Source organism: Pipra filicauda, unplaced genomic scaffold, assembly GCF_003945595.2.
Source record: "Pipra filicauda isolate LSUMZ 115617 unplaced genomic scaffold, ASM394559v2 scaffold78_size3787270_pilon, whole genome shotgun sequence".
In the NCBI taxonomy this organism is placed as follows: Eukaryota; Metazoa; Chordata; class Aves; order Passeriformes; family Pipridae; genus Pipra; species Pipra filicauda.
Window position 1 is genome coordinate 1,649,460 of NW_024104964.1, and position 18,538 is coordinate 1,667,997.

At 49.4% G+C, this 18,538-nt stretch overlaps 1 protein-coding gene across 5 annotated transcripts in view; it reads right to left on the bottom strand.

The window, feature by feature from the left end:
- Positions 1 to 18,538, bottom strand: part of VEPH1 (ventricular zone expressed PH domain containing 1) — a 63,300-nt gene that overhangs the window by 2,641 nt on the left and 42,121 nt on the right. For all 5 annotated transcript variants that reach the window (XM_039389972.1, XM_039389969.1, XM_039389970.1 and 2 more), the window contains 4 exons: positions 13,702 to 13,841; positions 11,728 to 11,862; positions 7,321 to 7,438; positions 138 to 274 (listed from right to left, as the gene is read on the bottom strand). In XM_039389972.1, the coding sequence (XP_039245906.1) occupies positions 138 to 274; positions 7,321 to 7,438; positions 11,728 to 11,862; positions 13,702 to 13,841 (530 nt within the window). The remainder of the gene's footprint in view (positions 1 to 137; positions 275 to 7,320; positions 7,439 to 11,727; positions 11,863 to 13,701; positions 13,842 to 18,538) is intronic.

The following is an 18,538-nucleotide window of genomic DNA, read 5'->3' on the forward strand; positions in this document are numbered from 1 at the left end:
TGGGGCTGTTCCATCCCCGGCTGTCCCTGCCACGCACTCTGCAAGTGGCAAAAGTACCACAGGCAAAGTGAAACCCTCTGGAAATGGTGTTGGGGAGCAGGGAAAGGGAGACACCAAAGGGATGGTCTCTGACTCACAGACTTTCCCTTCCGGAACAGCAGCTGGTTGCCAGCCAGGGTGAAGTAGCGAGTTTTCCACCTCTTGATGAACTTCCACCGGACCTGCTTCTCCTTCAGCTTCCCTTCGATCAGGGGTTGGCCGTCCTGGTTCACAACTGGGGAGGTGAACACACAGCCAGGGGTCAGTCCTGCCCTCCCTTTCTCCCAGCCAAAATCCAGGCCCGTGCCATGCTGCAGGAAGGTTGTTTTGCCTTCCTCATTTTCCAAACCTCCAGCATTCATCCAGTCCCACCCCCTGCTGTGGGCAGGGACACCTTCCACTAGCCCAGGTCGCTCCAAGCCCCGTCCAACCTGGCCTTGGACACTTCCAGGGATGGGGCAGCCACAGCTTCTCTGGGCAACCTGTGCCAGGGTCTCCCCACCCTTCCAGGGGGAATTTCTCCCCAGTATCCATCTCACCCTGCCCTCTGGCAGTTTGAAGCCATCACCCCAATATCTCCTCTGGGTTTCTTTTCCCTTCCTCTTCTATTTTTACACCGATAGCCAGGACAGGGAGGATCAGCCAGACTGGGGGCAGCCCAAGGCACAGGCAGACTGAGAACGGATGGTTTTTGATGGGATGTTTGACTTGGAGCCCATCCCAGCATCTGTCAGACGGTCAGTTGGCCCCCGGCTGTTCTCCCACCCCTCAGCCTCAGTTTGTCCAGCAACGCTTTTCCTTGGAAGTGTTTGTTGTCATCTGGGCACGAGGCTCTGGGAGCCCAGGGGCTTGGTGAGGATGGAGGTGAGTGGGGTGGCCAAGTGCAGCCACCCAAGGCAGTGCCTCGGGCTTTATGGCTTTTTGGGCACCTCCCTCCCACCTGGAAGAGGGAAATCAAACACCACCACAACACATCAGATGCAGATAAAGGCCGTGTCCTCTCCCTGCTGTTGTTTATGTTGGCAGGGGGGCTGCAGAGGGGACTGGAGCAATTTCCTCAGGAAAGACCATAAATATTTCTGTCTCTGTGGATGGGGAGTGTTTGGAAGGAGAGGGATGAATGAAAAGGGGGTTGGCAAAGCCCCAGTGCCGGTGGGGAACTGCAGCTGGGGTTTCCACGACAGAACCAGATCGTGCTCTGCTCCACGTAACTCCACAACTCTCTTCCATATATTTTCATGCCAGCACTGGTGTGTTGGGTCACACCATGGGATAAAGCAAAGCAGAGGGTTGTTTTCTTTTTGCATAACTTTTGTCACTGCAAAATGGCCCAGATTTACCAGGGAGCTGGTTTGGGGCTGCCCCGTCTCACCACACGCTTGCTAGTGGGGCAGAGCCATGTTTTACAGTGCCCCCCCTAATAAACACTGTGCAATTGTGTTAAATATTGTTCTCTACCTGGCTCCTGGTCCCACAGGAACACCTTCCATCTGATTCCAGTGCAGTAGGGATGTGCTCTAACCCCAACTAAGAAGGTGTAAACCACAAAAGGTTCAGGGACCAGAAGATGCTGAGACAGTTTTTGTTCAGGAGCACAATGTGAGAAAGGAAGTGAATGTGCAATTTTGGCCTAAAGTGAATTTTTATGGCCGAAATCTTTCAAAATCAGAAATGTTGATCTCTCTTTAAGGACTTTAGGCAGTGCTAACAGAGCACTTCTCCTGTGCATCCACAAAGAAGCCCATGGGGAATTCTGATGTCAGTGGTCGTAATGAATCTGATGCCAGTGTGTCTGAGGGGCTGATTAGAAGAGAAAGATTCACGAAAGATAAGAATGAAGCTCTTTTCCAATATTTTTCTAAGCTCTTCTGCTTATTTTCCTTGTGGTTGACTTCACAGAACCACAGGATAATTCAGCTGGAGGGGAGCTCAGGGGGTCTCTCCCCCAAACCCCTGCTCCAAGCAAGGTCCCCTCTAGGGTCACACTGGGCTGCCCATGGATTTATCCATCCTGGACTTGATAAATCTCAACAACATCTCTGGGCTAACTGTTCCAATGCTTGGTCACCCTCGTGGTGGGAAAGTTTCCCCTCGTGGGAAGTCTGAACCTCTCCTGTTCCAATTTATGCCTCTTGCCTTCCCCCCACACACCCCAGAAGAGCCAGTTTTGATTTCTTCCCCTTGCATGAACAAGGACAAATGGAAAGTGTTCAGAAAAGTGACTGAAGAGTGATTTAAGACTGACATTCCATATGAGTGTTCATATCATGGGAAACAAATAAAGTGTATTCTCCTTAATTTGCCCAAGCAAAGATCAAGATGTGGCACAATAAATTCTACAAATAAAGGTTTTCTGCAGAGCAGGGAAGGGCATAAAGTGGTGCAGTGGTTACAGATAAAAACTGGGATTATTTCTAGTCTGACGTGGTTAAATCACCTGAGCAACAGCCTGGGCATGTCATGGCTTCTCCTTTACTTGACTTCTAAAAATCAGGTTTAGACATCTTCAGAAAAACACGCAAAAAGATAGAGATCAAAGAGAAAACCTTTCTTTGATATCAGCATTATTGGGCAGGATTCCTTGCTGTTTAGGTCAGCCTAGGTGGTCCCTAGGCTGGGTTTGAAATCCCTCTGTGTGGTGGCACCTTGACATGGACCATGGGATCTTTAGCTTGGAAAAAGAAATTAAAAGTTCCAAAGGTTATATTTACTTCATATTTATGATTACTTTTCTTTTTTTCTTCAGAACACATAAAAAGGCAAAAACTATCATCCAAAGTCAAAATCAAAAATTATTTAGTATAATACAGAACAACAGGCTGGTTTGGGTGGGAAGGGACATTAAAGCTCATCCAGTCCCTGTGCCAGGGCCTCACCACCCTCACAGGGAGGAATTTCTTCCCAATATCCCATCTAAATTTCTCCTTTTTTGGTTTGAAAAGGTCATGAAATATCTAAAGGTCTTGAAATATCCAGTTCTTAAGGCATCTTAATGTAGAGACACCAACTCCAATTTAACCCTGAATAGTTCCTGTTTGATGTGTCTTTTGGAATTATTTCCTATGTTCTGTCTTGCTTTCTCTGCAGAATTTCAGCACATCCAGCTTTAAGTAGTTTGGGCACTGAATAAAAAGTGAAAAACCCTCCAAACTCTTCCAAGATGAGACAGATAAACCCCAAAGCATTAAATCTTGCATTTGGTGAAACATAAAATCCTCCACAAGAATTCATGAATGATCTCAACGATAATAAACTCCTATGAACTTGAAAGAATGGAATGTGTGGCAGAGAAATGCAGTTAACCCCAGGGGATATGGATCCTCTCTTCCATGAATCATCACACTGGGTTTTGCTGGAGAGAACACGGCACCAAATGCCACTTTCTGTGATTTCCAAGTGAGTGCCACAGCTGGGCTCTCTGGGTCCCTGTGTGATCCCCACTGCTGGAGGGAGAGAGATGTATCCACAGGTTACTCCAGTGGGGGCTTATCTGAGGGAATTGCTCTTTTCCAGAGAATTACAGAATCACAGAATCAGCTGGGTTGGAAGGGACCTCTGAGATCATCAAGTCCAACCCTTGATCCAACCCTGCCGTGGTTCCCAGCCCATGGCACTGATGCCACATCCAGTCTGTCCTTAAACACCTCCAGGGATGGAGAATCCACCACTTCCCTGGGCAGCCCATTCCAATGGCTGAGCACCCTCTCTGCAAAGAAATTCTTCCTAATCTCCAACCTAACCCTCCCCTGGCACAGCTGAAGACCCAGCCCTCTTGTCTTGCTGAGAGTTGCCTGGGAAAAGAGACCAACCCCCCCCGGCTCCCCCCTCCTGTCAGGGAGTTGCAGAGAGTGAGGAGGTCTCCCCTGAGCCTCCTCTTCTCCAGGCTGACAGCCCCAGCTCCCTCAGCCTCTCCTCCCAGCACTTGTGCTCCAGTCCCTTCCCCAGCCTCGTTGCTCTCCTCTGGACCTGCTCCAGCCCCTCCATGTCCTTCCTGAGCTGAGGGCCCAGAGCTGGACACAGCACTCCAGGGGTGGCCTCACCAGCACTGAGTCCAGGGGCAGAATCACTTCCCTGGACCTGTTGGCCACCCTGTTCCTGAGCCAGGCCAGGATCCATTGGCCCTCTTGGCCACCTGGGCACACTCTGGCTCCTGTTCAGCTCCCTGTCCATCCCCACTCCCAGCTCCCTTCCTGCCTGGCTGCTCTCCAGCCCTTCTGGCCCAGCCTGTAGCACTGCATGGGGTTGTTGTGGCCAAAGTGCAGGACCCGGCCCTTGGCCTGGTTGAACCTCATCCCGTTGGAATCAGCCCAACTCTCCAGCCTGTCCAGGTCCCTCTGCAGAGCCCTCCTGCCTTCCAGCTGATCAACACTCCTCCCCAGCTTAGTGTCATCTGCAAATTTGCTGATGGTGGACTCAATCCCCTCATCTAAATCCTCAGTAAAGATATTAAACAGAACTGGGCCCAACACTGATCCCTGGGGACACCAACAGTGACCGGATCCCAACTGGATGCAGCACCATTCACCACCACTCTCCGGGCCCGGCCCTCCAGCCAGTTCCTGACCCAGCACAGGGTGTCCCTGTACAGGAATTCACCAAACCCCCTCAGTTTCACCCCAGTCATTGCCCACGAGCACGAGGGCTCTGGTGCAACCCCCAGGGGTTTCTGCCGTGGCTCTGCAGGATTCCAGAGCAGGGAATGTGCTGCAACTCCCTCACTGCCCGGTAAGCGGTTTTCCAGAATTGTTTTGTGCCAGAGCTCGTGAAGCCAACTGTCAACAGGGGGCTGTGTTGAAATGAGGCTCCCAACAACCAGCTCTTCCTAAGGAGAGGAATTCTCAGTTTACCAGCATTCCAATGCCTTGTGACTGTGCCTGAATGTCCGTAACCTAAGCAAATAATAGTGTAGGCTGGTTTTCCTGCCCCTGAGACCAGGGCACGTACGTGTGTTTGAGGAAGATATGTGGGAATGCTCCTCCTCATTGGTAGGGAAAACCAATTTGGGATGATTTAACAGCACCTCTGGAAATGTGTGGTTGCAAAAGACATGCTTTGCAACCAAAGGAACGCACGAGAAATACTCCAACTTTCTCTGGGTTCGTTGCCACTGTGGGTTCATCCAGCAAGTTGCTGAAGCATAACTGGCTCTTTCCACACAGGATCAGCCTCCAAGTGTAGTCCAGCTCCAAAAATCCCCCAAAAAGTCAGTGATCACAGTATCATGGAATGGTTTGGGTTGGGAGGGACCTTAAAGCCCATCCAGTCCCACCCCCTGCCATGGGCAGGGACACCTTCCTCTATCCCAGGTTGCTCCAAGCCCCATCTAACCTGGCCTTGGACACTTCCAGGGATGGGGCAGCCCCAGCTTCTCTGGGCATCCCAAGGTCAAGGCCTTAGGACAAAATGCTTGCCCAAGTCTGGAGGATAAAAGGCATCTTGCAACACAGCATCCAAAAAAATGCAACAAAACCCCACATGAACAGAAACCAGAAGACAATAATAGAAAAAGAATTTGCCTCTGAATTCCTTCTCCAAGAAGAATTCGGTTGCTAAACTGCATTGCTGAGAGGAAGAAATTACTGTCTTGTCTTTCAAAAGTATTTGGGGTTTCAGAGTGTCTGTCCCACTCTGGAATGAAAATAAAAGATGTTTCACAGCCTTCACATTCCTCATCAAGCCAAGGAGACCTTAAAATCGTCTTTCTTGTGTCAGATCTTATAAATCCAGAAAACCCCCGGAGGGTCCCACTCTGGACTCTTCCCAGCTGCCACAGCTCCCCATCACCAATACAGAGGGGAATTTGCCATTCCCTGCAGATTTTATTCCACTGAGCTCTACCTTCCATGTTCCTTTCCTGAGTTTTCACATGGTCCATTCAAGACTTTATTTCCTTGGCCTTCTAAAGGCCTTTGGAGCAGAGAAGCAAATCATGATATATTCACAATGTACCTTTCTTACAAAGTTATCTTTAAACTGAGACAAAGAGAGTCATTGCCCATAAAAAGGACAGTTACAGCCCAAAAATATTCTGTGCCCATTCCTCCTGCTCCTGCCCATCCTCAAAGGCATCCCTGAACTCAGCCCTGGCTCCAAAGCAAAAGGGAAATGGGGATTTTGTGGGTGCTGATTTTTATTAGATTCTTCTCCTGCCTCACACATCTTCAGAGAGGGGGGATTTTGGCACTTCTTGGGAAGCACAGAACAGCTCCACTGCTGGGTGGAACCTGCTCAGGTTGGAGGGCAGAGCTTTGGCTGCATTAATCATAGAATCAGAGAATCATAAAGGTTGGAAAAGACTTCCAGGATCAAGTCCAACCTTTGACTGACACCAGCATGTCAACTAAATCATATTGTGAAATGCCACATTTACTCACTTTTTAAATCTCACCAGGGATGGGGACTCCCCCTCTCTCTGACTTCTGGGCCTTCACAGGACACCCCAAGAATCCCACCCTGTGCCTGGGCCCACTGTCCAAACACTCCTCTTTGGACCAGTTAAATGCCTTTGGAAATTTTGCCCGAAGCTGTTTCATGAAGCCTTGGCATTTTAAGCAGGAGACTCCTTTCCCTTGCAGCCTGACACCCGTCTGTCACTGGTGTGAGGGACAAACCACACTCAGACCACTGTGGATGTGAAATTTTGGCTCAAAGTGTGATTTCTCTTGTGGCCATCGAGTCCCATGGGAGTTGTGGAAGGAGGAAGGTGCTCAAGCCCCACGGAAAGAGCAGGGGCAGCCTGGCCTGCAGCAGGGGCTGTGCCACCCTTGCAAGACTCACTGATGAGTACAAAGAGAGTTGTTAAATAGCTGGAAAATCCAATTATTCAAAGGCTTGACCAAAATACTCCAAATTCTTGGCCAGAACTGGGCAGATTTTTAGAGAGTGGCAAAACCCACCTAAGAACAAGCCATTCCTCTGTGTTTCAGTGCACTGATTTAAAACACGTGAGGGCCAGAGAGCTTCAAAACAGCTCACCAGGATCTTCTACCTGGGAAAAAGTCTGTTTGCCTGTTTTCCACTGCCCCTCTTTTCCAACACAGCTGAAGCATTCTGGCTGTTATTTCTGGACTGGGCACACACCAGGGCAGGTCTGTGCTTGCCTCTCTCATCGGAGAAGCTGAGAGGAGGGTAATGGAGAATTCCAATTAAAAGAGCCGCTGGAAAGTTTGGTTTCCCTTTTCCCCAACACTTGCCACCACCACCAGAGATGAGCTTCACTCACGCCATCCTCCCCCCTCCCCACACACCCACCAGTGGCAGGGGCTGGACCTGCCCACGTACCTGTTGCCTTCTCGGGGTTGTTGCACATGAAGCACTGCCAGGCTCCTGCCTCCTCGCTGTAGCCAAACAGATCAAAGAACCTCACTTCTTCCAGGTGCATCTGCACGTGGTCCAGGTCCTGGGCCAAGAATGAGAGAAACCAAACTCACTCAGGAGGTGAAGCACTGCAAGTCAACAGCTCGTAACCCCAAAGCCCAGAGGGACTCACAGCGAGTCCAGCGAGGGCCCTTCCCGTGTCTCCTGTGGATGGACAACCTGCCAGGGCCAATGTGCTCAGCAGGACGTGTCCCTCTCCCCACCAGCAGTAGCAGCTGATGTATAAATCATAGATTGGTCTGTGGGAGGCAGAGAATGGGGTTTCTTTTGCCTCCTCAGCAGCACTGTCAGCAGCTCGGCCCGGCACGTTCCCCAACTTCAGAGCACAAGTGTGATGGGGAGCAGCTGAGGGAGCTGGGGGGGCTCAGCCTGGAGAAAAGGAGGCTCAGGGGGGACCTTCTGGCTCTGCAACCCCCTGACAGGAGGGGAGAGCCGGGGGGGGTCAGGTTCTGCTCCCAGGGAACAAGGGACAGGAGGAGAGGGAACGGCCTCAGCTGTGCCAGGGGAGGTTTAAGTGGGATATTAGGGAAAATTTCTTCATGGAAAGGGCTGTCCAGCCCTGGCACAGCTGCCCAGAGCAGAAGTGGATCCCCATCCCTGGAGGGATTTAAAAGCTCTGTGGATGTGGCACTTGGGGACAGGGGTCAGTGGTGGCCTTGGCAGTGCTGGGGATGGTTGGACTTGATGGTCTTAGAGGGCTTTTCCAACCTAAACAATTCCATGTTTCTGTTATCCCCAGGGTTTTTTCAATGCTCCAGAAGGTTGTGGCCTCTACTGACACAATGCAGTGCTGGGCACTCCCTCCTGTCCCTCCAGATCCCCCATCAGAGCAGGGGTGACAAGCCAGGGAAGCAGGACTGTGAATCCCCAAAGTGAAGTGAACATATGACTTGCTCAGAGGAACCTACAGAACATAGACTTGCACCTGTGAGTATGGGAAAAGCCAGAGGATACTCATTTTGAGGTCATTAATAACAGTGTATAATTCAGTGTATTTTATTTTCATTTTGAAACCAATTCTGATCTCACACCTAAACAAACGTTGGTGTTAAATAACACCAGCCAACTGCAAACACAAAGGGCATTGCCAGCACTGCCCAGAAAACCCTGTTTGTGTAGGGTCTCCACAGGTCTGCAACACCCCAAGCTGCAGCCCAAGGAAAACATGGATTTATGCAGACAGTGGGGAAAACACCATCCCTTGCCAGGGCCATTAGTCCATCACACTGAGCAAGGCTCTGCAGAGGATGCAGTTGTCCAATTCCAGCCTTTTTAGACAAACTTTGGCATAGCAGAGGGAGCAGGGCACGGTCAGTGACTTGTCCTACCCCTGATGTGCCCCAACCTCCTGCTGTGGCACCTTGGAGGACACAACTGGGCAGAATGATGGCACTGCCCTCCCTGGGTCTGTGCAGCACATTCTAGGACATGGGGACAGGCTGGACAGAAAGCCTGGGAGCTTCCCCATCCCGTGAAAAAATCTGACAGTGTTTGAACTGAGCCAACTGTGGCCTGAAAGAGAGCAAATACCAGTGGAAATATCAGGGCACCAATCTGGCTTCTCCCTCTGTACTCGAGCACGCTTGAAATCCCCTGCAATAAGCCACTTATTTCAGGAGGGGAAGCGTGGGGGAAAAGCCTAATTGGAGAGGAGAGATTTATCTCACCCCCCTGCCCCATAATCTTGGAAACTTCAGTGAGTCCATTGTGCAAACGTGGAGCTCGTTCTGAGACAGCGACGGGGAAAGGGAGGGACAGTGCGAACAACAGCTCAGAAATGTGAGCTCTGCTCTCGCCAGGCTGAGCAACAAAAGGCTCTCTGAGGGCATCACATGGGGCTCGTAAAGCATCCCCATCTCCCTGCTCTGCCCCACGTGAGGCAGCACAAAGAGCCAGCCCTGAGCTCCAGCCCGGCCCCGGCTGCGCAACGCGGCCCCGCGGCCTTTGATAAAGAGCTGTGAAGCAACCGAACGGAAATCTGGAAGGATGTACATCTGGAAGTGCTTTGCTTCTGGCACATCCTAAGCCCTGTTGGATAAATATTTCTTTGTGGCACGAAGAGGCTGCCCAGCGAAGCACAGCGTGCTCTGTGTGAGCCAGGTACTCGCCGCGGGTCTGGGCCAACCTCGGGAGTCGCGGATGGTGACAGAAATCTGAAAACATTTCTCAGAATTTAGTCTGGAATAAGGCACTGATGTAATGGATTTTTCTCCAGGTTTGAAAAATGCTTTAGAGTCCACAATTGGGAAAAAGAATAAATTAACATATTCTGGATTAGACACAGGAGCAGAGGACAAACATGGAGTGATGGCAGAGCAGTGTTGTGGCACCGTCGTTCCTGTTGAGTGCTGGGGGTCAAACCTTCCTCACATGCTCACAGAAATTCATCATCATCATCACAGAATGGTTTGAGTTGGAAGGGACCTTACAGACCATCTAGTGCAACCTTTCACAGACCAGGTTGCTCAAATTCTGATAACACAATGCATAAGACTCAATGTAAAATATAACAGGCAATGTTGATGCTGCACTGGAACTGTCAGATTCCAAAACATTTCCAGTTAAAAGTGCTGCACTTAATGAAGCAACCACACCCCCAGCATTTTGCTTCCTGAACTACTGGCATTAACAACTACAATAATTTTGTCAAACAATTCACAGTATTTGAAGTTCTGTTACAAATGGGAAGAACTTCTGAAATGACAAACTCAGATTATGGCAGAAGCTGAGCTTGTCAAGCAAAGTAAGGACTAGGTCATGGCAGGAATTTCCCAGGTAGACTTTTTGGGAATGTAAAAGCCAAAGAAGACCTTCTCTATGGCAGTCCTAGACGTCATTCCCAGAAAACTCTGGGAATGTACTTTTCTCAAAAAAATGAATGGAAATAGCACTAGAAACAAACTCGGATTCTTATCAACAAACCCCAAACAAACTCAGGTTCTGTGTCAATAAACTAAACCAAACCAGAAAGCACACCCAGCAGCAAGCTGTGGAGCCCAAGACTGAGCTTTACAAACCCCTTCCCAAGCCAGATGAGTTCCATCTGCCCGACTGTCCCAAGGGCTGTTGGCCAATCCCAGCTCGGGAGTTCCCCAACCCCAATTCACTGCTCGGTTCATTCACCGAGCGAAGATCAGGATCTCATTTCCCAGCTCTGCTATTTTGGGAACTCAGAGATACTCTGACTGTCATGGGCTGATGAGAGTTCCCAAAATAGGCCAGACACTTGTATCTGAGCACTAACAGGGTTATGCAACCACGTGCTGGAGACTAATCCCATTGCCAGGGTGTTGGATGTGTTTTGTAGACTTTGTGTGCTTGGTGCAGCACATCCAATCTGCCCAACGACTGCCATGAAATCTTCCCTAAGCTCTTTATTCACCCCAAGCTCCTTCACACTCTACCAGCTCCGACTTCTGACGAGCAGATCTCGGCACAGGCTCAAGTTAAGCCAGTGTTGAGCAGCAAAGCTGTTCTAATGCCTCTGGATGAGTCAGGCTGGGATTTCAACAGCAGCTAAAATACTCAGCACAAGCTCCACTGTGTCTAAGTAAAACTGGCCCCAAAACTGGTCTCACATGTGGGGGTCTCCCACTCCTCTGACAAGCCACAGCACGAGTTCCCACTTCAGCACAACGTTATCCTGGGGGTTCAGAAGGTGTTTCTAACAAAACCCCTGGTTTTAAATCAGCCACAGCCTTGATAATTTAATCTTATTCCGTGAGACATCTCCATGCCCACAATATTCCAAGAGAGAGTATTTTAAAATCACGTTTGACAAGTCGTTTCATCCCGTTGAGCTGGATGGAGACGCTCAGGAATAAATAGATATTTGTTTTACAATCCTCCAGCTGCCTTTTCCAAGAAGTCTGATTAATAGCTTTGGAATAGCACTCGCTGAAATCCCGGAGACAGTAAACAGCTTTGAGCAAGTAATCTTTTAAACTGAGGGGGGCAAGGAATGGCACATGTGCACACCATCATTTCCATAGAATCCAAGGCCCTGTTTAACCAGGTGAACTTCCCAGGGGCTGCCCAACACCCCACAGCACCAGCTAATCTGAATCTTGAGGTGAAAGCTGTGAGCAGGAAAAAAACCACGGGCAGCATCCCTAATTTTCATCACTTTGGGAGCAATTCACGTGGAGAACGAGCCTGGAGACCTTTCAAATCACAGCACAAAACACCCCTGTGGACCCTCTGTGGAGCAAAGACTTGCTCTAGTTACTGTAAAGGTCTTTGTACAGCTGTTCCAAAATGCAGGGTAAAGTCCTTTTACCGTTTTTATTTGTGAGAAAAATAAACTCTCACCTTTTGGTGGGGGAATGTCGACTGGATCATGGCAGTTTCAAAGCTGTGCGTCCCCTTGAGCTGAGTCTTCTCCCACAGGGCCTTGAGGACTTGCACGGAATTGCTCTGTATGGACAAGGGTTCTGCAAACAAGCTCTGGAAAGATGGTGAGAACAGGGTTTCAGGCATTTTTTGCTTGGCCATGAACAAAGAACATCTTGGCCTTGCCATGAGAGTAACCAGGGGTTGGTTCAGCTCCAGGTAAGTTCTGATGGATCAACAGACACACGATTAGATACACCCTCAAATATTCCATTTCCTCTGGGGCTTTTTAAATTGGTTGTGTGTTCCGTGTCTTTGAGGTCTGTGGCTCACCAAGGACCATCTCCCAGCCACCACTGCACAACTTGCACATTGGTTTTGCCTTGCAATGCTCATCTCTCACCACCTGAGCAGCACTGGCCTCCAGGACCCAGGGATCTCGGGGATGTGCATCTCTTTGGGAAGATGTGGCATTTACCAGGCAGTGGGAAGAGATGCTTCACTCCACTCCAGGTTTGTGTATGTTTGTTTGGACCTCCTTCAGCTCTCGGTCCTTGTGCAGGGAGGAGTAACAGGGCAATGTTTGTGCCTGCACTGGACAGACAGTGGACGAAATGCGAGAGGAAAACCCCCCAGAACATGCTCAGCACAGGGTACAGGGTTTTTCAGCCCCTGGCCATTCACAGAACAAGATGAAACCTTGTTGAGTTGGGTGCTCTCCCCTCCAAAGCTCCCTCTGCCAAATGACACAACCTTCAACACCTGAAATTATTCTCATAATTGAACACCACTGAGTTCTTCAGTTCTAAACTGCCTCAAAGCCCATGTTATGAGAACACTGTGGCTGAGAGAGCGAAACGTTTCTGCCTCTACTGTGTCTACTACGTGAGCCTGGAATTGAAAAATGCATTTACAGGCAGGCATTTCACGAAGAAATCTGATTTTCCACCCTACAGCTATTTGATTTCACAATCTGAGCAACGTCCTTTGAATGGAGGATTCCTGGATGGACGTTCTGTCTCCTCTTTCTAAGCAACCCCGTCAAGGCTAATCCTGCTGTCCTGCACTAATAATTTCCCAATTTCCATCCAAGGGTTTCGAAACACGATGTAAGTCTTCACTAATATTTTTCAAATTAACTAACCAGTGTTTTTGAAAAGCAGGTTTTGTGCTTATTTCTAGGAATACATGCAGGGCAGAGCCACCAGGGCTGTTAAATTCACAGCATCCTTTGCTGTGGATGTGTTACATTTTGGATCAATCCTGGGTGTTTCTAGGGCTGAATTAGGGTGGGATGAACTGGATGAACAGCTCTACGTAGGTTAAAAAACTGAGCCTTATATTTTAACTCAAAACTCACCTGTTTCACCTTGAAGTGGGATTGTAGGGATTTCTCTGACAGTTTAATACTATTTGTAACCTATCAGGAAATCCCACACATGTCCAAATATTGGGCTGTACTTGGAAGGAGTATTAAACACGAGAAAATCACTTCAGGGGAGGTAGAACAGTGCTGATCAGATTTACAAATCCTGCTCCATCAGAACTTGTGCACTAAAATATCCCAGTGGGTTCTGCACCTCCAACCTCCTCCTGCAGCCTGGGGGTTGGTTCTGCTGCCCTGAAAATCCACTGCCATGCTCCTGGGTGCTTGCAAGGCACCTGGGATTTGCTGGAAGTTTTGCCTGAATGAGGACAATGTGGTTTGGTCCCACTTTTTCATCCCCAGGCTTTGCAATCTCCCCAGCCAGTTTGAACTTGGGGTATTAATAGAAATACAAAAGCTCATAAAGTGCAAAATCACTTCAGCCCAGCTGAATGACTGTCTGAGGCATCACGAGGGTCACATATTACAGTGAATTAGAAGTGTATCCAATGAGATTAATGCCCAAACATTTTTTCCAAGTGCAACAGGGACGCCCCAGAGGTGCCACTGATTTGTGTCCCACGCACCTGCTGGAAGAGGAACATGATGTGGATCCACAGGGGAGGCTGACGGCTCACCAGGGTGAAGCTGGACTTGCTGTACAAGCAGTAATGGCCCTTCAGGGGACAGCTGAAGAACAGCTTTGCTACACAGCTTCTGACAGTGTCTGGGGAGAAACATGAAGCACATTAAAATCACCCACAGAAATGAGAGAAACCAAAGTGCCCCTTCCCAGGGCAGGTGTGGCCACGCAGTGTGTGGGCAGACAGCTCCACTTTGGGGGTCACTCCTTGGCACTGCTGTGTCTGCACCCCCAAAGCAAGAGAGAAATTCAGTCTAATGGGGCTTTTTTGTTACCTCCAACAGTGGTGCCATTTTATAGCCCCTGTGAACGGGAACAAGCAGCTCTCCAAGGGAAAAAGGCACGGAAAAGAAAAGGAGGAGCTCCTTAGATGATGACCTGGATGCTAATGCAGGAGAGAGCTGCAGGCTCAGCACACGTGTGGGGGGATGGACTGGGAAGGGGTCTCAGAGCCAGGACTGTCCTGCAGCCCCCCCAGGGTGAGTCACCCCCAGGACCAGCTGGGCAGGGGCTGACTCACAGTCTCATGCTGCCCTGGTGAGTCACTGTGAGGGGAAGGTGGAGGAATAAAGTGCTCTAAGGAAACCTCCTAACTGGAAAAATGAGCTGTGACTTTTCAGCAAACGTGGCTGACGGGAGGCGGTTTCTGGACCTGCTGACAAGAGGAGTCAGCAGCAAGGGAGGCTGAGAGCACGAGGCAGCCTGGCTGTCCAGCCACAGACCAGCTTGGAACACTTGGTTTCAACATTTCCATCTAACCAAGATGTGAAAGCTCGGGAAAGAAATTAAATAAATGCAGTATTTCACATGAAATCATGACATATGAGGAATGAGTTTACCAGAGGTACAAAGGGATGGGTCGCCAGAACAAAGTATCAGTGGTCAAATTGTCACTGAAAATGCAGAAAATTCAAAACTAGGGTGTTGGAATCTGCCAAAAATGCTACAGAGAGGCCAGAAGGCCGGGAGAAAAACCAGCCTGGGAGGCTCCAGCCTCTGGTAACAACGGAGAAAAGGTGCCCAGTGCCAGGTGGGACTGGGAATCAGAATCTCAGAATGGTTTGGGTTGGGAGGGACCTGAAAGCTCCCTGCCATGGGCAGGGACACCTTCCACTGTCCCAGATTGCTCCAAGCCCCGTCCAACCTGGCCTTGGACACTTCCAGGGATGGGGCAGCCACAGCTTCTCTGGGCAACAAGGGGGTGAAGGAGGTTCCTAAATACCACAGAACAAAAAATTACAAAGATGTGTGGAGAGACACAAACCCTTAAGAAATTGCTTAGCAAGACTTTGTGGATGACACTGAGAAAGGTTCTGAGGCTGAGAACATGTGCCAAAATCGACATCAGCTCCAGCACCAGAGCCAAGGTTGGCTGAGCAGGAAGTTCCTGGAAAAAAGCAGCCTTGATTTGTCAATACCAAGGGCAAAAAGCCTCCAGCCCAGACAATCTGCAAACCTCTGCCATGAGAGGGGCTGTTACTCACAGCTGTTCCTGCTGCTGGATGTGCTGAGTGTGGCAATGTCTGAGAACGAGCCCAACTTGCTACGGGTGTTTTTCAACCGTTTGCAACGAACTACCAGTTCCAACACACAAGAGCTGATCTCAGTTATCCCAGTGTCAGCAGAGTCACAGAATCGTGGAATGAGTTGGGTGGAAAGGGACCTTAAAGACCATCCCATTCCACTCCCCTCCCCTGGGCAGGGACACCTTCCACTGTCCCAGGTTGATCCAAGCCCTGTCCAGCCTGGCCTTGGACACTTCCAGGGATGAGAAGGAAAAAGGTGCATTTAAAATCATTGCAGTGTTTACAAATTGCTTGTAACTCAGTGTAATGTGCAGCTTAAGATATATTTTGGGCTTTCCTAAAACACAGGTGCATAAATGGGCTCAGTTCTAGGTAAGGTGTGGTTCACACTTCTCCCAGTCCATCATGGCAAGTTATATGAACACTATGGATCAAATGTCCACCTTGAGTAATCCTCATGGATTTCAGAGATAAGGCAGAAATAATTCAGCATAAAAAGGCCTATTCACAACAAACCAAAACATTTTTGGTAGGAAGGACAGAACCAAATCACTTGCAGCCTTGAGTTAGCAAAAAAGGTAAAAAGAAAACAATCCCAGGCTGGGAAGGTGGAGACAACTCAGTTCCCTGAATCCCTCTGTAATTCCATTACACGTAACTGCACACCCTAAATTCACCTGGTAAGGAAAGATTAATTGGGTCCCAGGAAACTTTCAGGATATCAGTAAGATACAACACACAGGGTCCTGTCACCAGAACCTCCTTGCTCTGCAACTGCTCCCCCAGCACGAGGCACGTCCTGGCGAGTGCTGGTGATCCAGTGGTGACTAAAGGTCCTTTTGATGTGATTTAAAGCAATGAAATCCAAATTATGGTCAAGATGGATCTGCAGCTCTTTAAAATAAATGGTCAGAAGCATGTAAGGGAGAGAGGAAGGAAAAATTAGCTGACTTCCCCAAGGGCATTAAGCCTATTATGTTGGTCACATTTAAGCTACACTTTTACAGGCTTTAGTACCAGTTTTGTACTCTAAAAACTCCTGTCAATTCTAAATCCTGAAAGCAAATTTGAAGGAGGGTTTTTATGCCAGCCTCTGTTTCCCCGAGTAACCTGTCCCATCTGACCTGAATTAGGATTTGTGGAAACACTCTTTATTTCATTCCCTGGCTCTGTGACTGGAACAGCACTTCTGCACTGCAGGGCTCAGAGAGGGGGAGGCTGAGGAAAAGGGAATGACAAAATCCCAGAGAGAGACTCGTCTCGTGGCTGTTTTGGGTGTGAACTCTGGAGCTGGACCATGGATACGATGGCTTTGCCTGGGCCAGGACAATCCCTGGCACCTGTCAATGCACCAGAACATACTGATGGGGAGGAGAGGGGGTCCCAGCCTGTGACCCCCACCCAGGTGGAAAGGAGCCCAGGCTGGACCTCCCCTGTCTCAGCCAAGGGGCTCTGTGCAAGGTGGGTTTATGGGGTGAGAAGTCTGTGTGAGCGGCTGAGATCTCATTTGGACTCAGCAAAGGAGGGGAGTTCATGGCTCTGCTTCATCTCAGCAGCACCAAAGCCAAACCTCTGGCTCAGGGTCTGGGTAACACTGAGCAGGCACAACAAAGGCCTGTTTTATCCAGTTACTTGGAATTATCCCTATGGATGAGCACCTCAGAGCAAACCTCAGCCAAGGCGTTGGAGGGCTCTGGGCATCCCTGCACTCCAGCAGCTCCTCACCTCACATCCCCCAGGCACTGGACCTGCTGCACCCCCGTCCTGCTCCCCTGCAGCGCTGGCAGCACCAGCTGGGGACACTTGGGAACATCTTCTTCATGAAGGGCAAGTCTATAGGATCGTGGAATGGTTTGGGTTGGAAGGACCTGAAAGCCCATCCTGTTCCACCCCCTGCCATGGGCAGGGACACCTTCCACTGTCCCAGGTTGCTCCAAGCCCCGTCCAACCTGGCCTTGGACACTTCCAGGGATGGGGCAGCCACAGCTTCTCTGGGCAGCCTGTGCCGGGGCATCACCACCTTCCAAGTAAAGAATTCCTTCCCAATATCCCATCTATCCCTGCCTGTGGCAGTTTGAAACCACTGCCCCTTGTCCTGTCACTGTCTGCCAAGTTCTCCTCCTTCCTCAGCCTGGCTGGGCTTGGCTTGGAAGGAGAGTCCAAGTAACACAGGAGAAGGATTCTAGAACATGAAGAACACGTGAGCAGCAACACAAGACACAAACCAACCCCATACAGGCACCAAATGCCCAGATGGCTGGTCAAGATCCCCAAGGAAATGTTCCTTATTCAAGAAACATTCCCACCTCTTGGCAAGTCTCTGAATTCTAGCAAGAGAATAAGCAACAACTTGTTTTTCCTACAGGAAACAAGAGAATATATGTTGCAATTTTAAAGTTCACAACTAAGTGATTGTGCCTGGGGAAAAAAAGAACAAAATAAAACCAGAAGAACGTCAATAGAGCTGTTAATTGTTGCTTATTCCAGCTCCACACGCTGTGCTGAACCAGGAGGGTACAGAGTCACTGATTCTGGGAACAATCAATGCATTATTTGATTTGCATTGGTAATCCTTCACTGTTAAATAAAATCTGTTAATAGGAGGAGAAGTATGCTCATAAATTTCCTAAATAGAATCAAACCCACACATAAGCATGGAACCAATAAGAAATGGATATGACTTTTTAAATTTTGGTTTTAAGCTTTTTCGGCTTCCTCAGTTTCCTTTGCCTGATCTCTTCGGTTTGGGTTACACAAAGTATGCAAACAATAAATACATTTATAGGAGAAAAGGGTAATTTTTAGAGCAGCCAGCTTCAAGAAGCGCTGATTTATATTGTTTTTACCACTGCTAGCTTTGTGTGCATGCCTTAACTTCGTCCAGCAGATTTCACCTCCAGTAAGTTACACAAAACTCAAGGGAGAAGGCAGGGCTGGGATGGGACAAGGTACAACAATGCACTCAACACACAGAGCCCAAACTCTGGCAAATCCAGAAGCTCCGAAGTCATGGACTCACAGACTGGTTTGGGTTGGAAGGGCCCTTGAAACTCATCCCATCCCATCCCATCCCATCCCACCCCCTGCCACGGGCAGGGACACTTTCCATATGCCAGGTTGCTCCAAGCCCCAGCAAAGTCCAAGTGCTCCTGTTTATGGCCCCGCCCACCAGGAGTCTCCCAGGCAAAGCCCATGTTCCAAGTGCTGCTTCCAGGGCAGGAGTGACACACCCAGGGTCTGTCACCACTTGTGTGG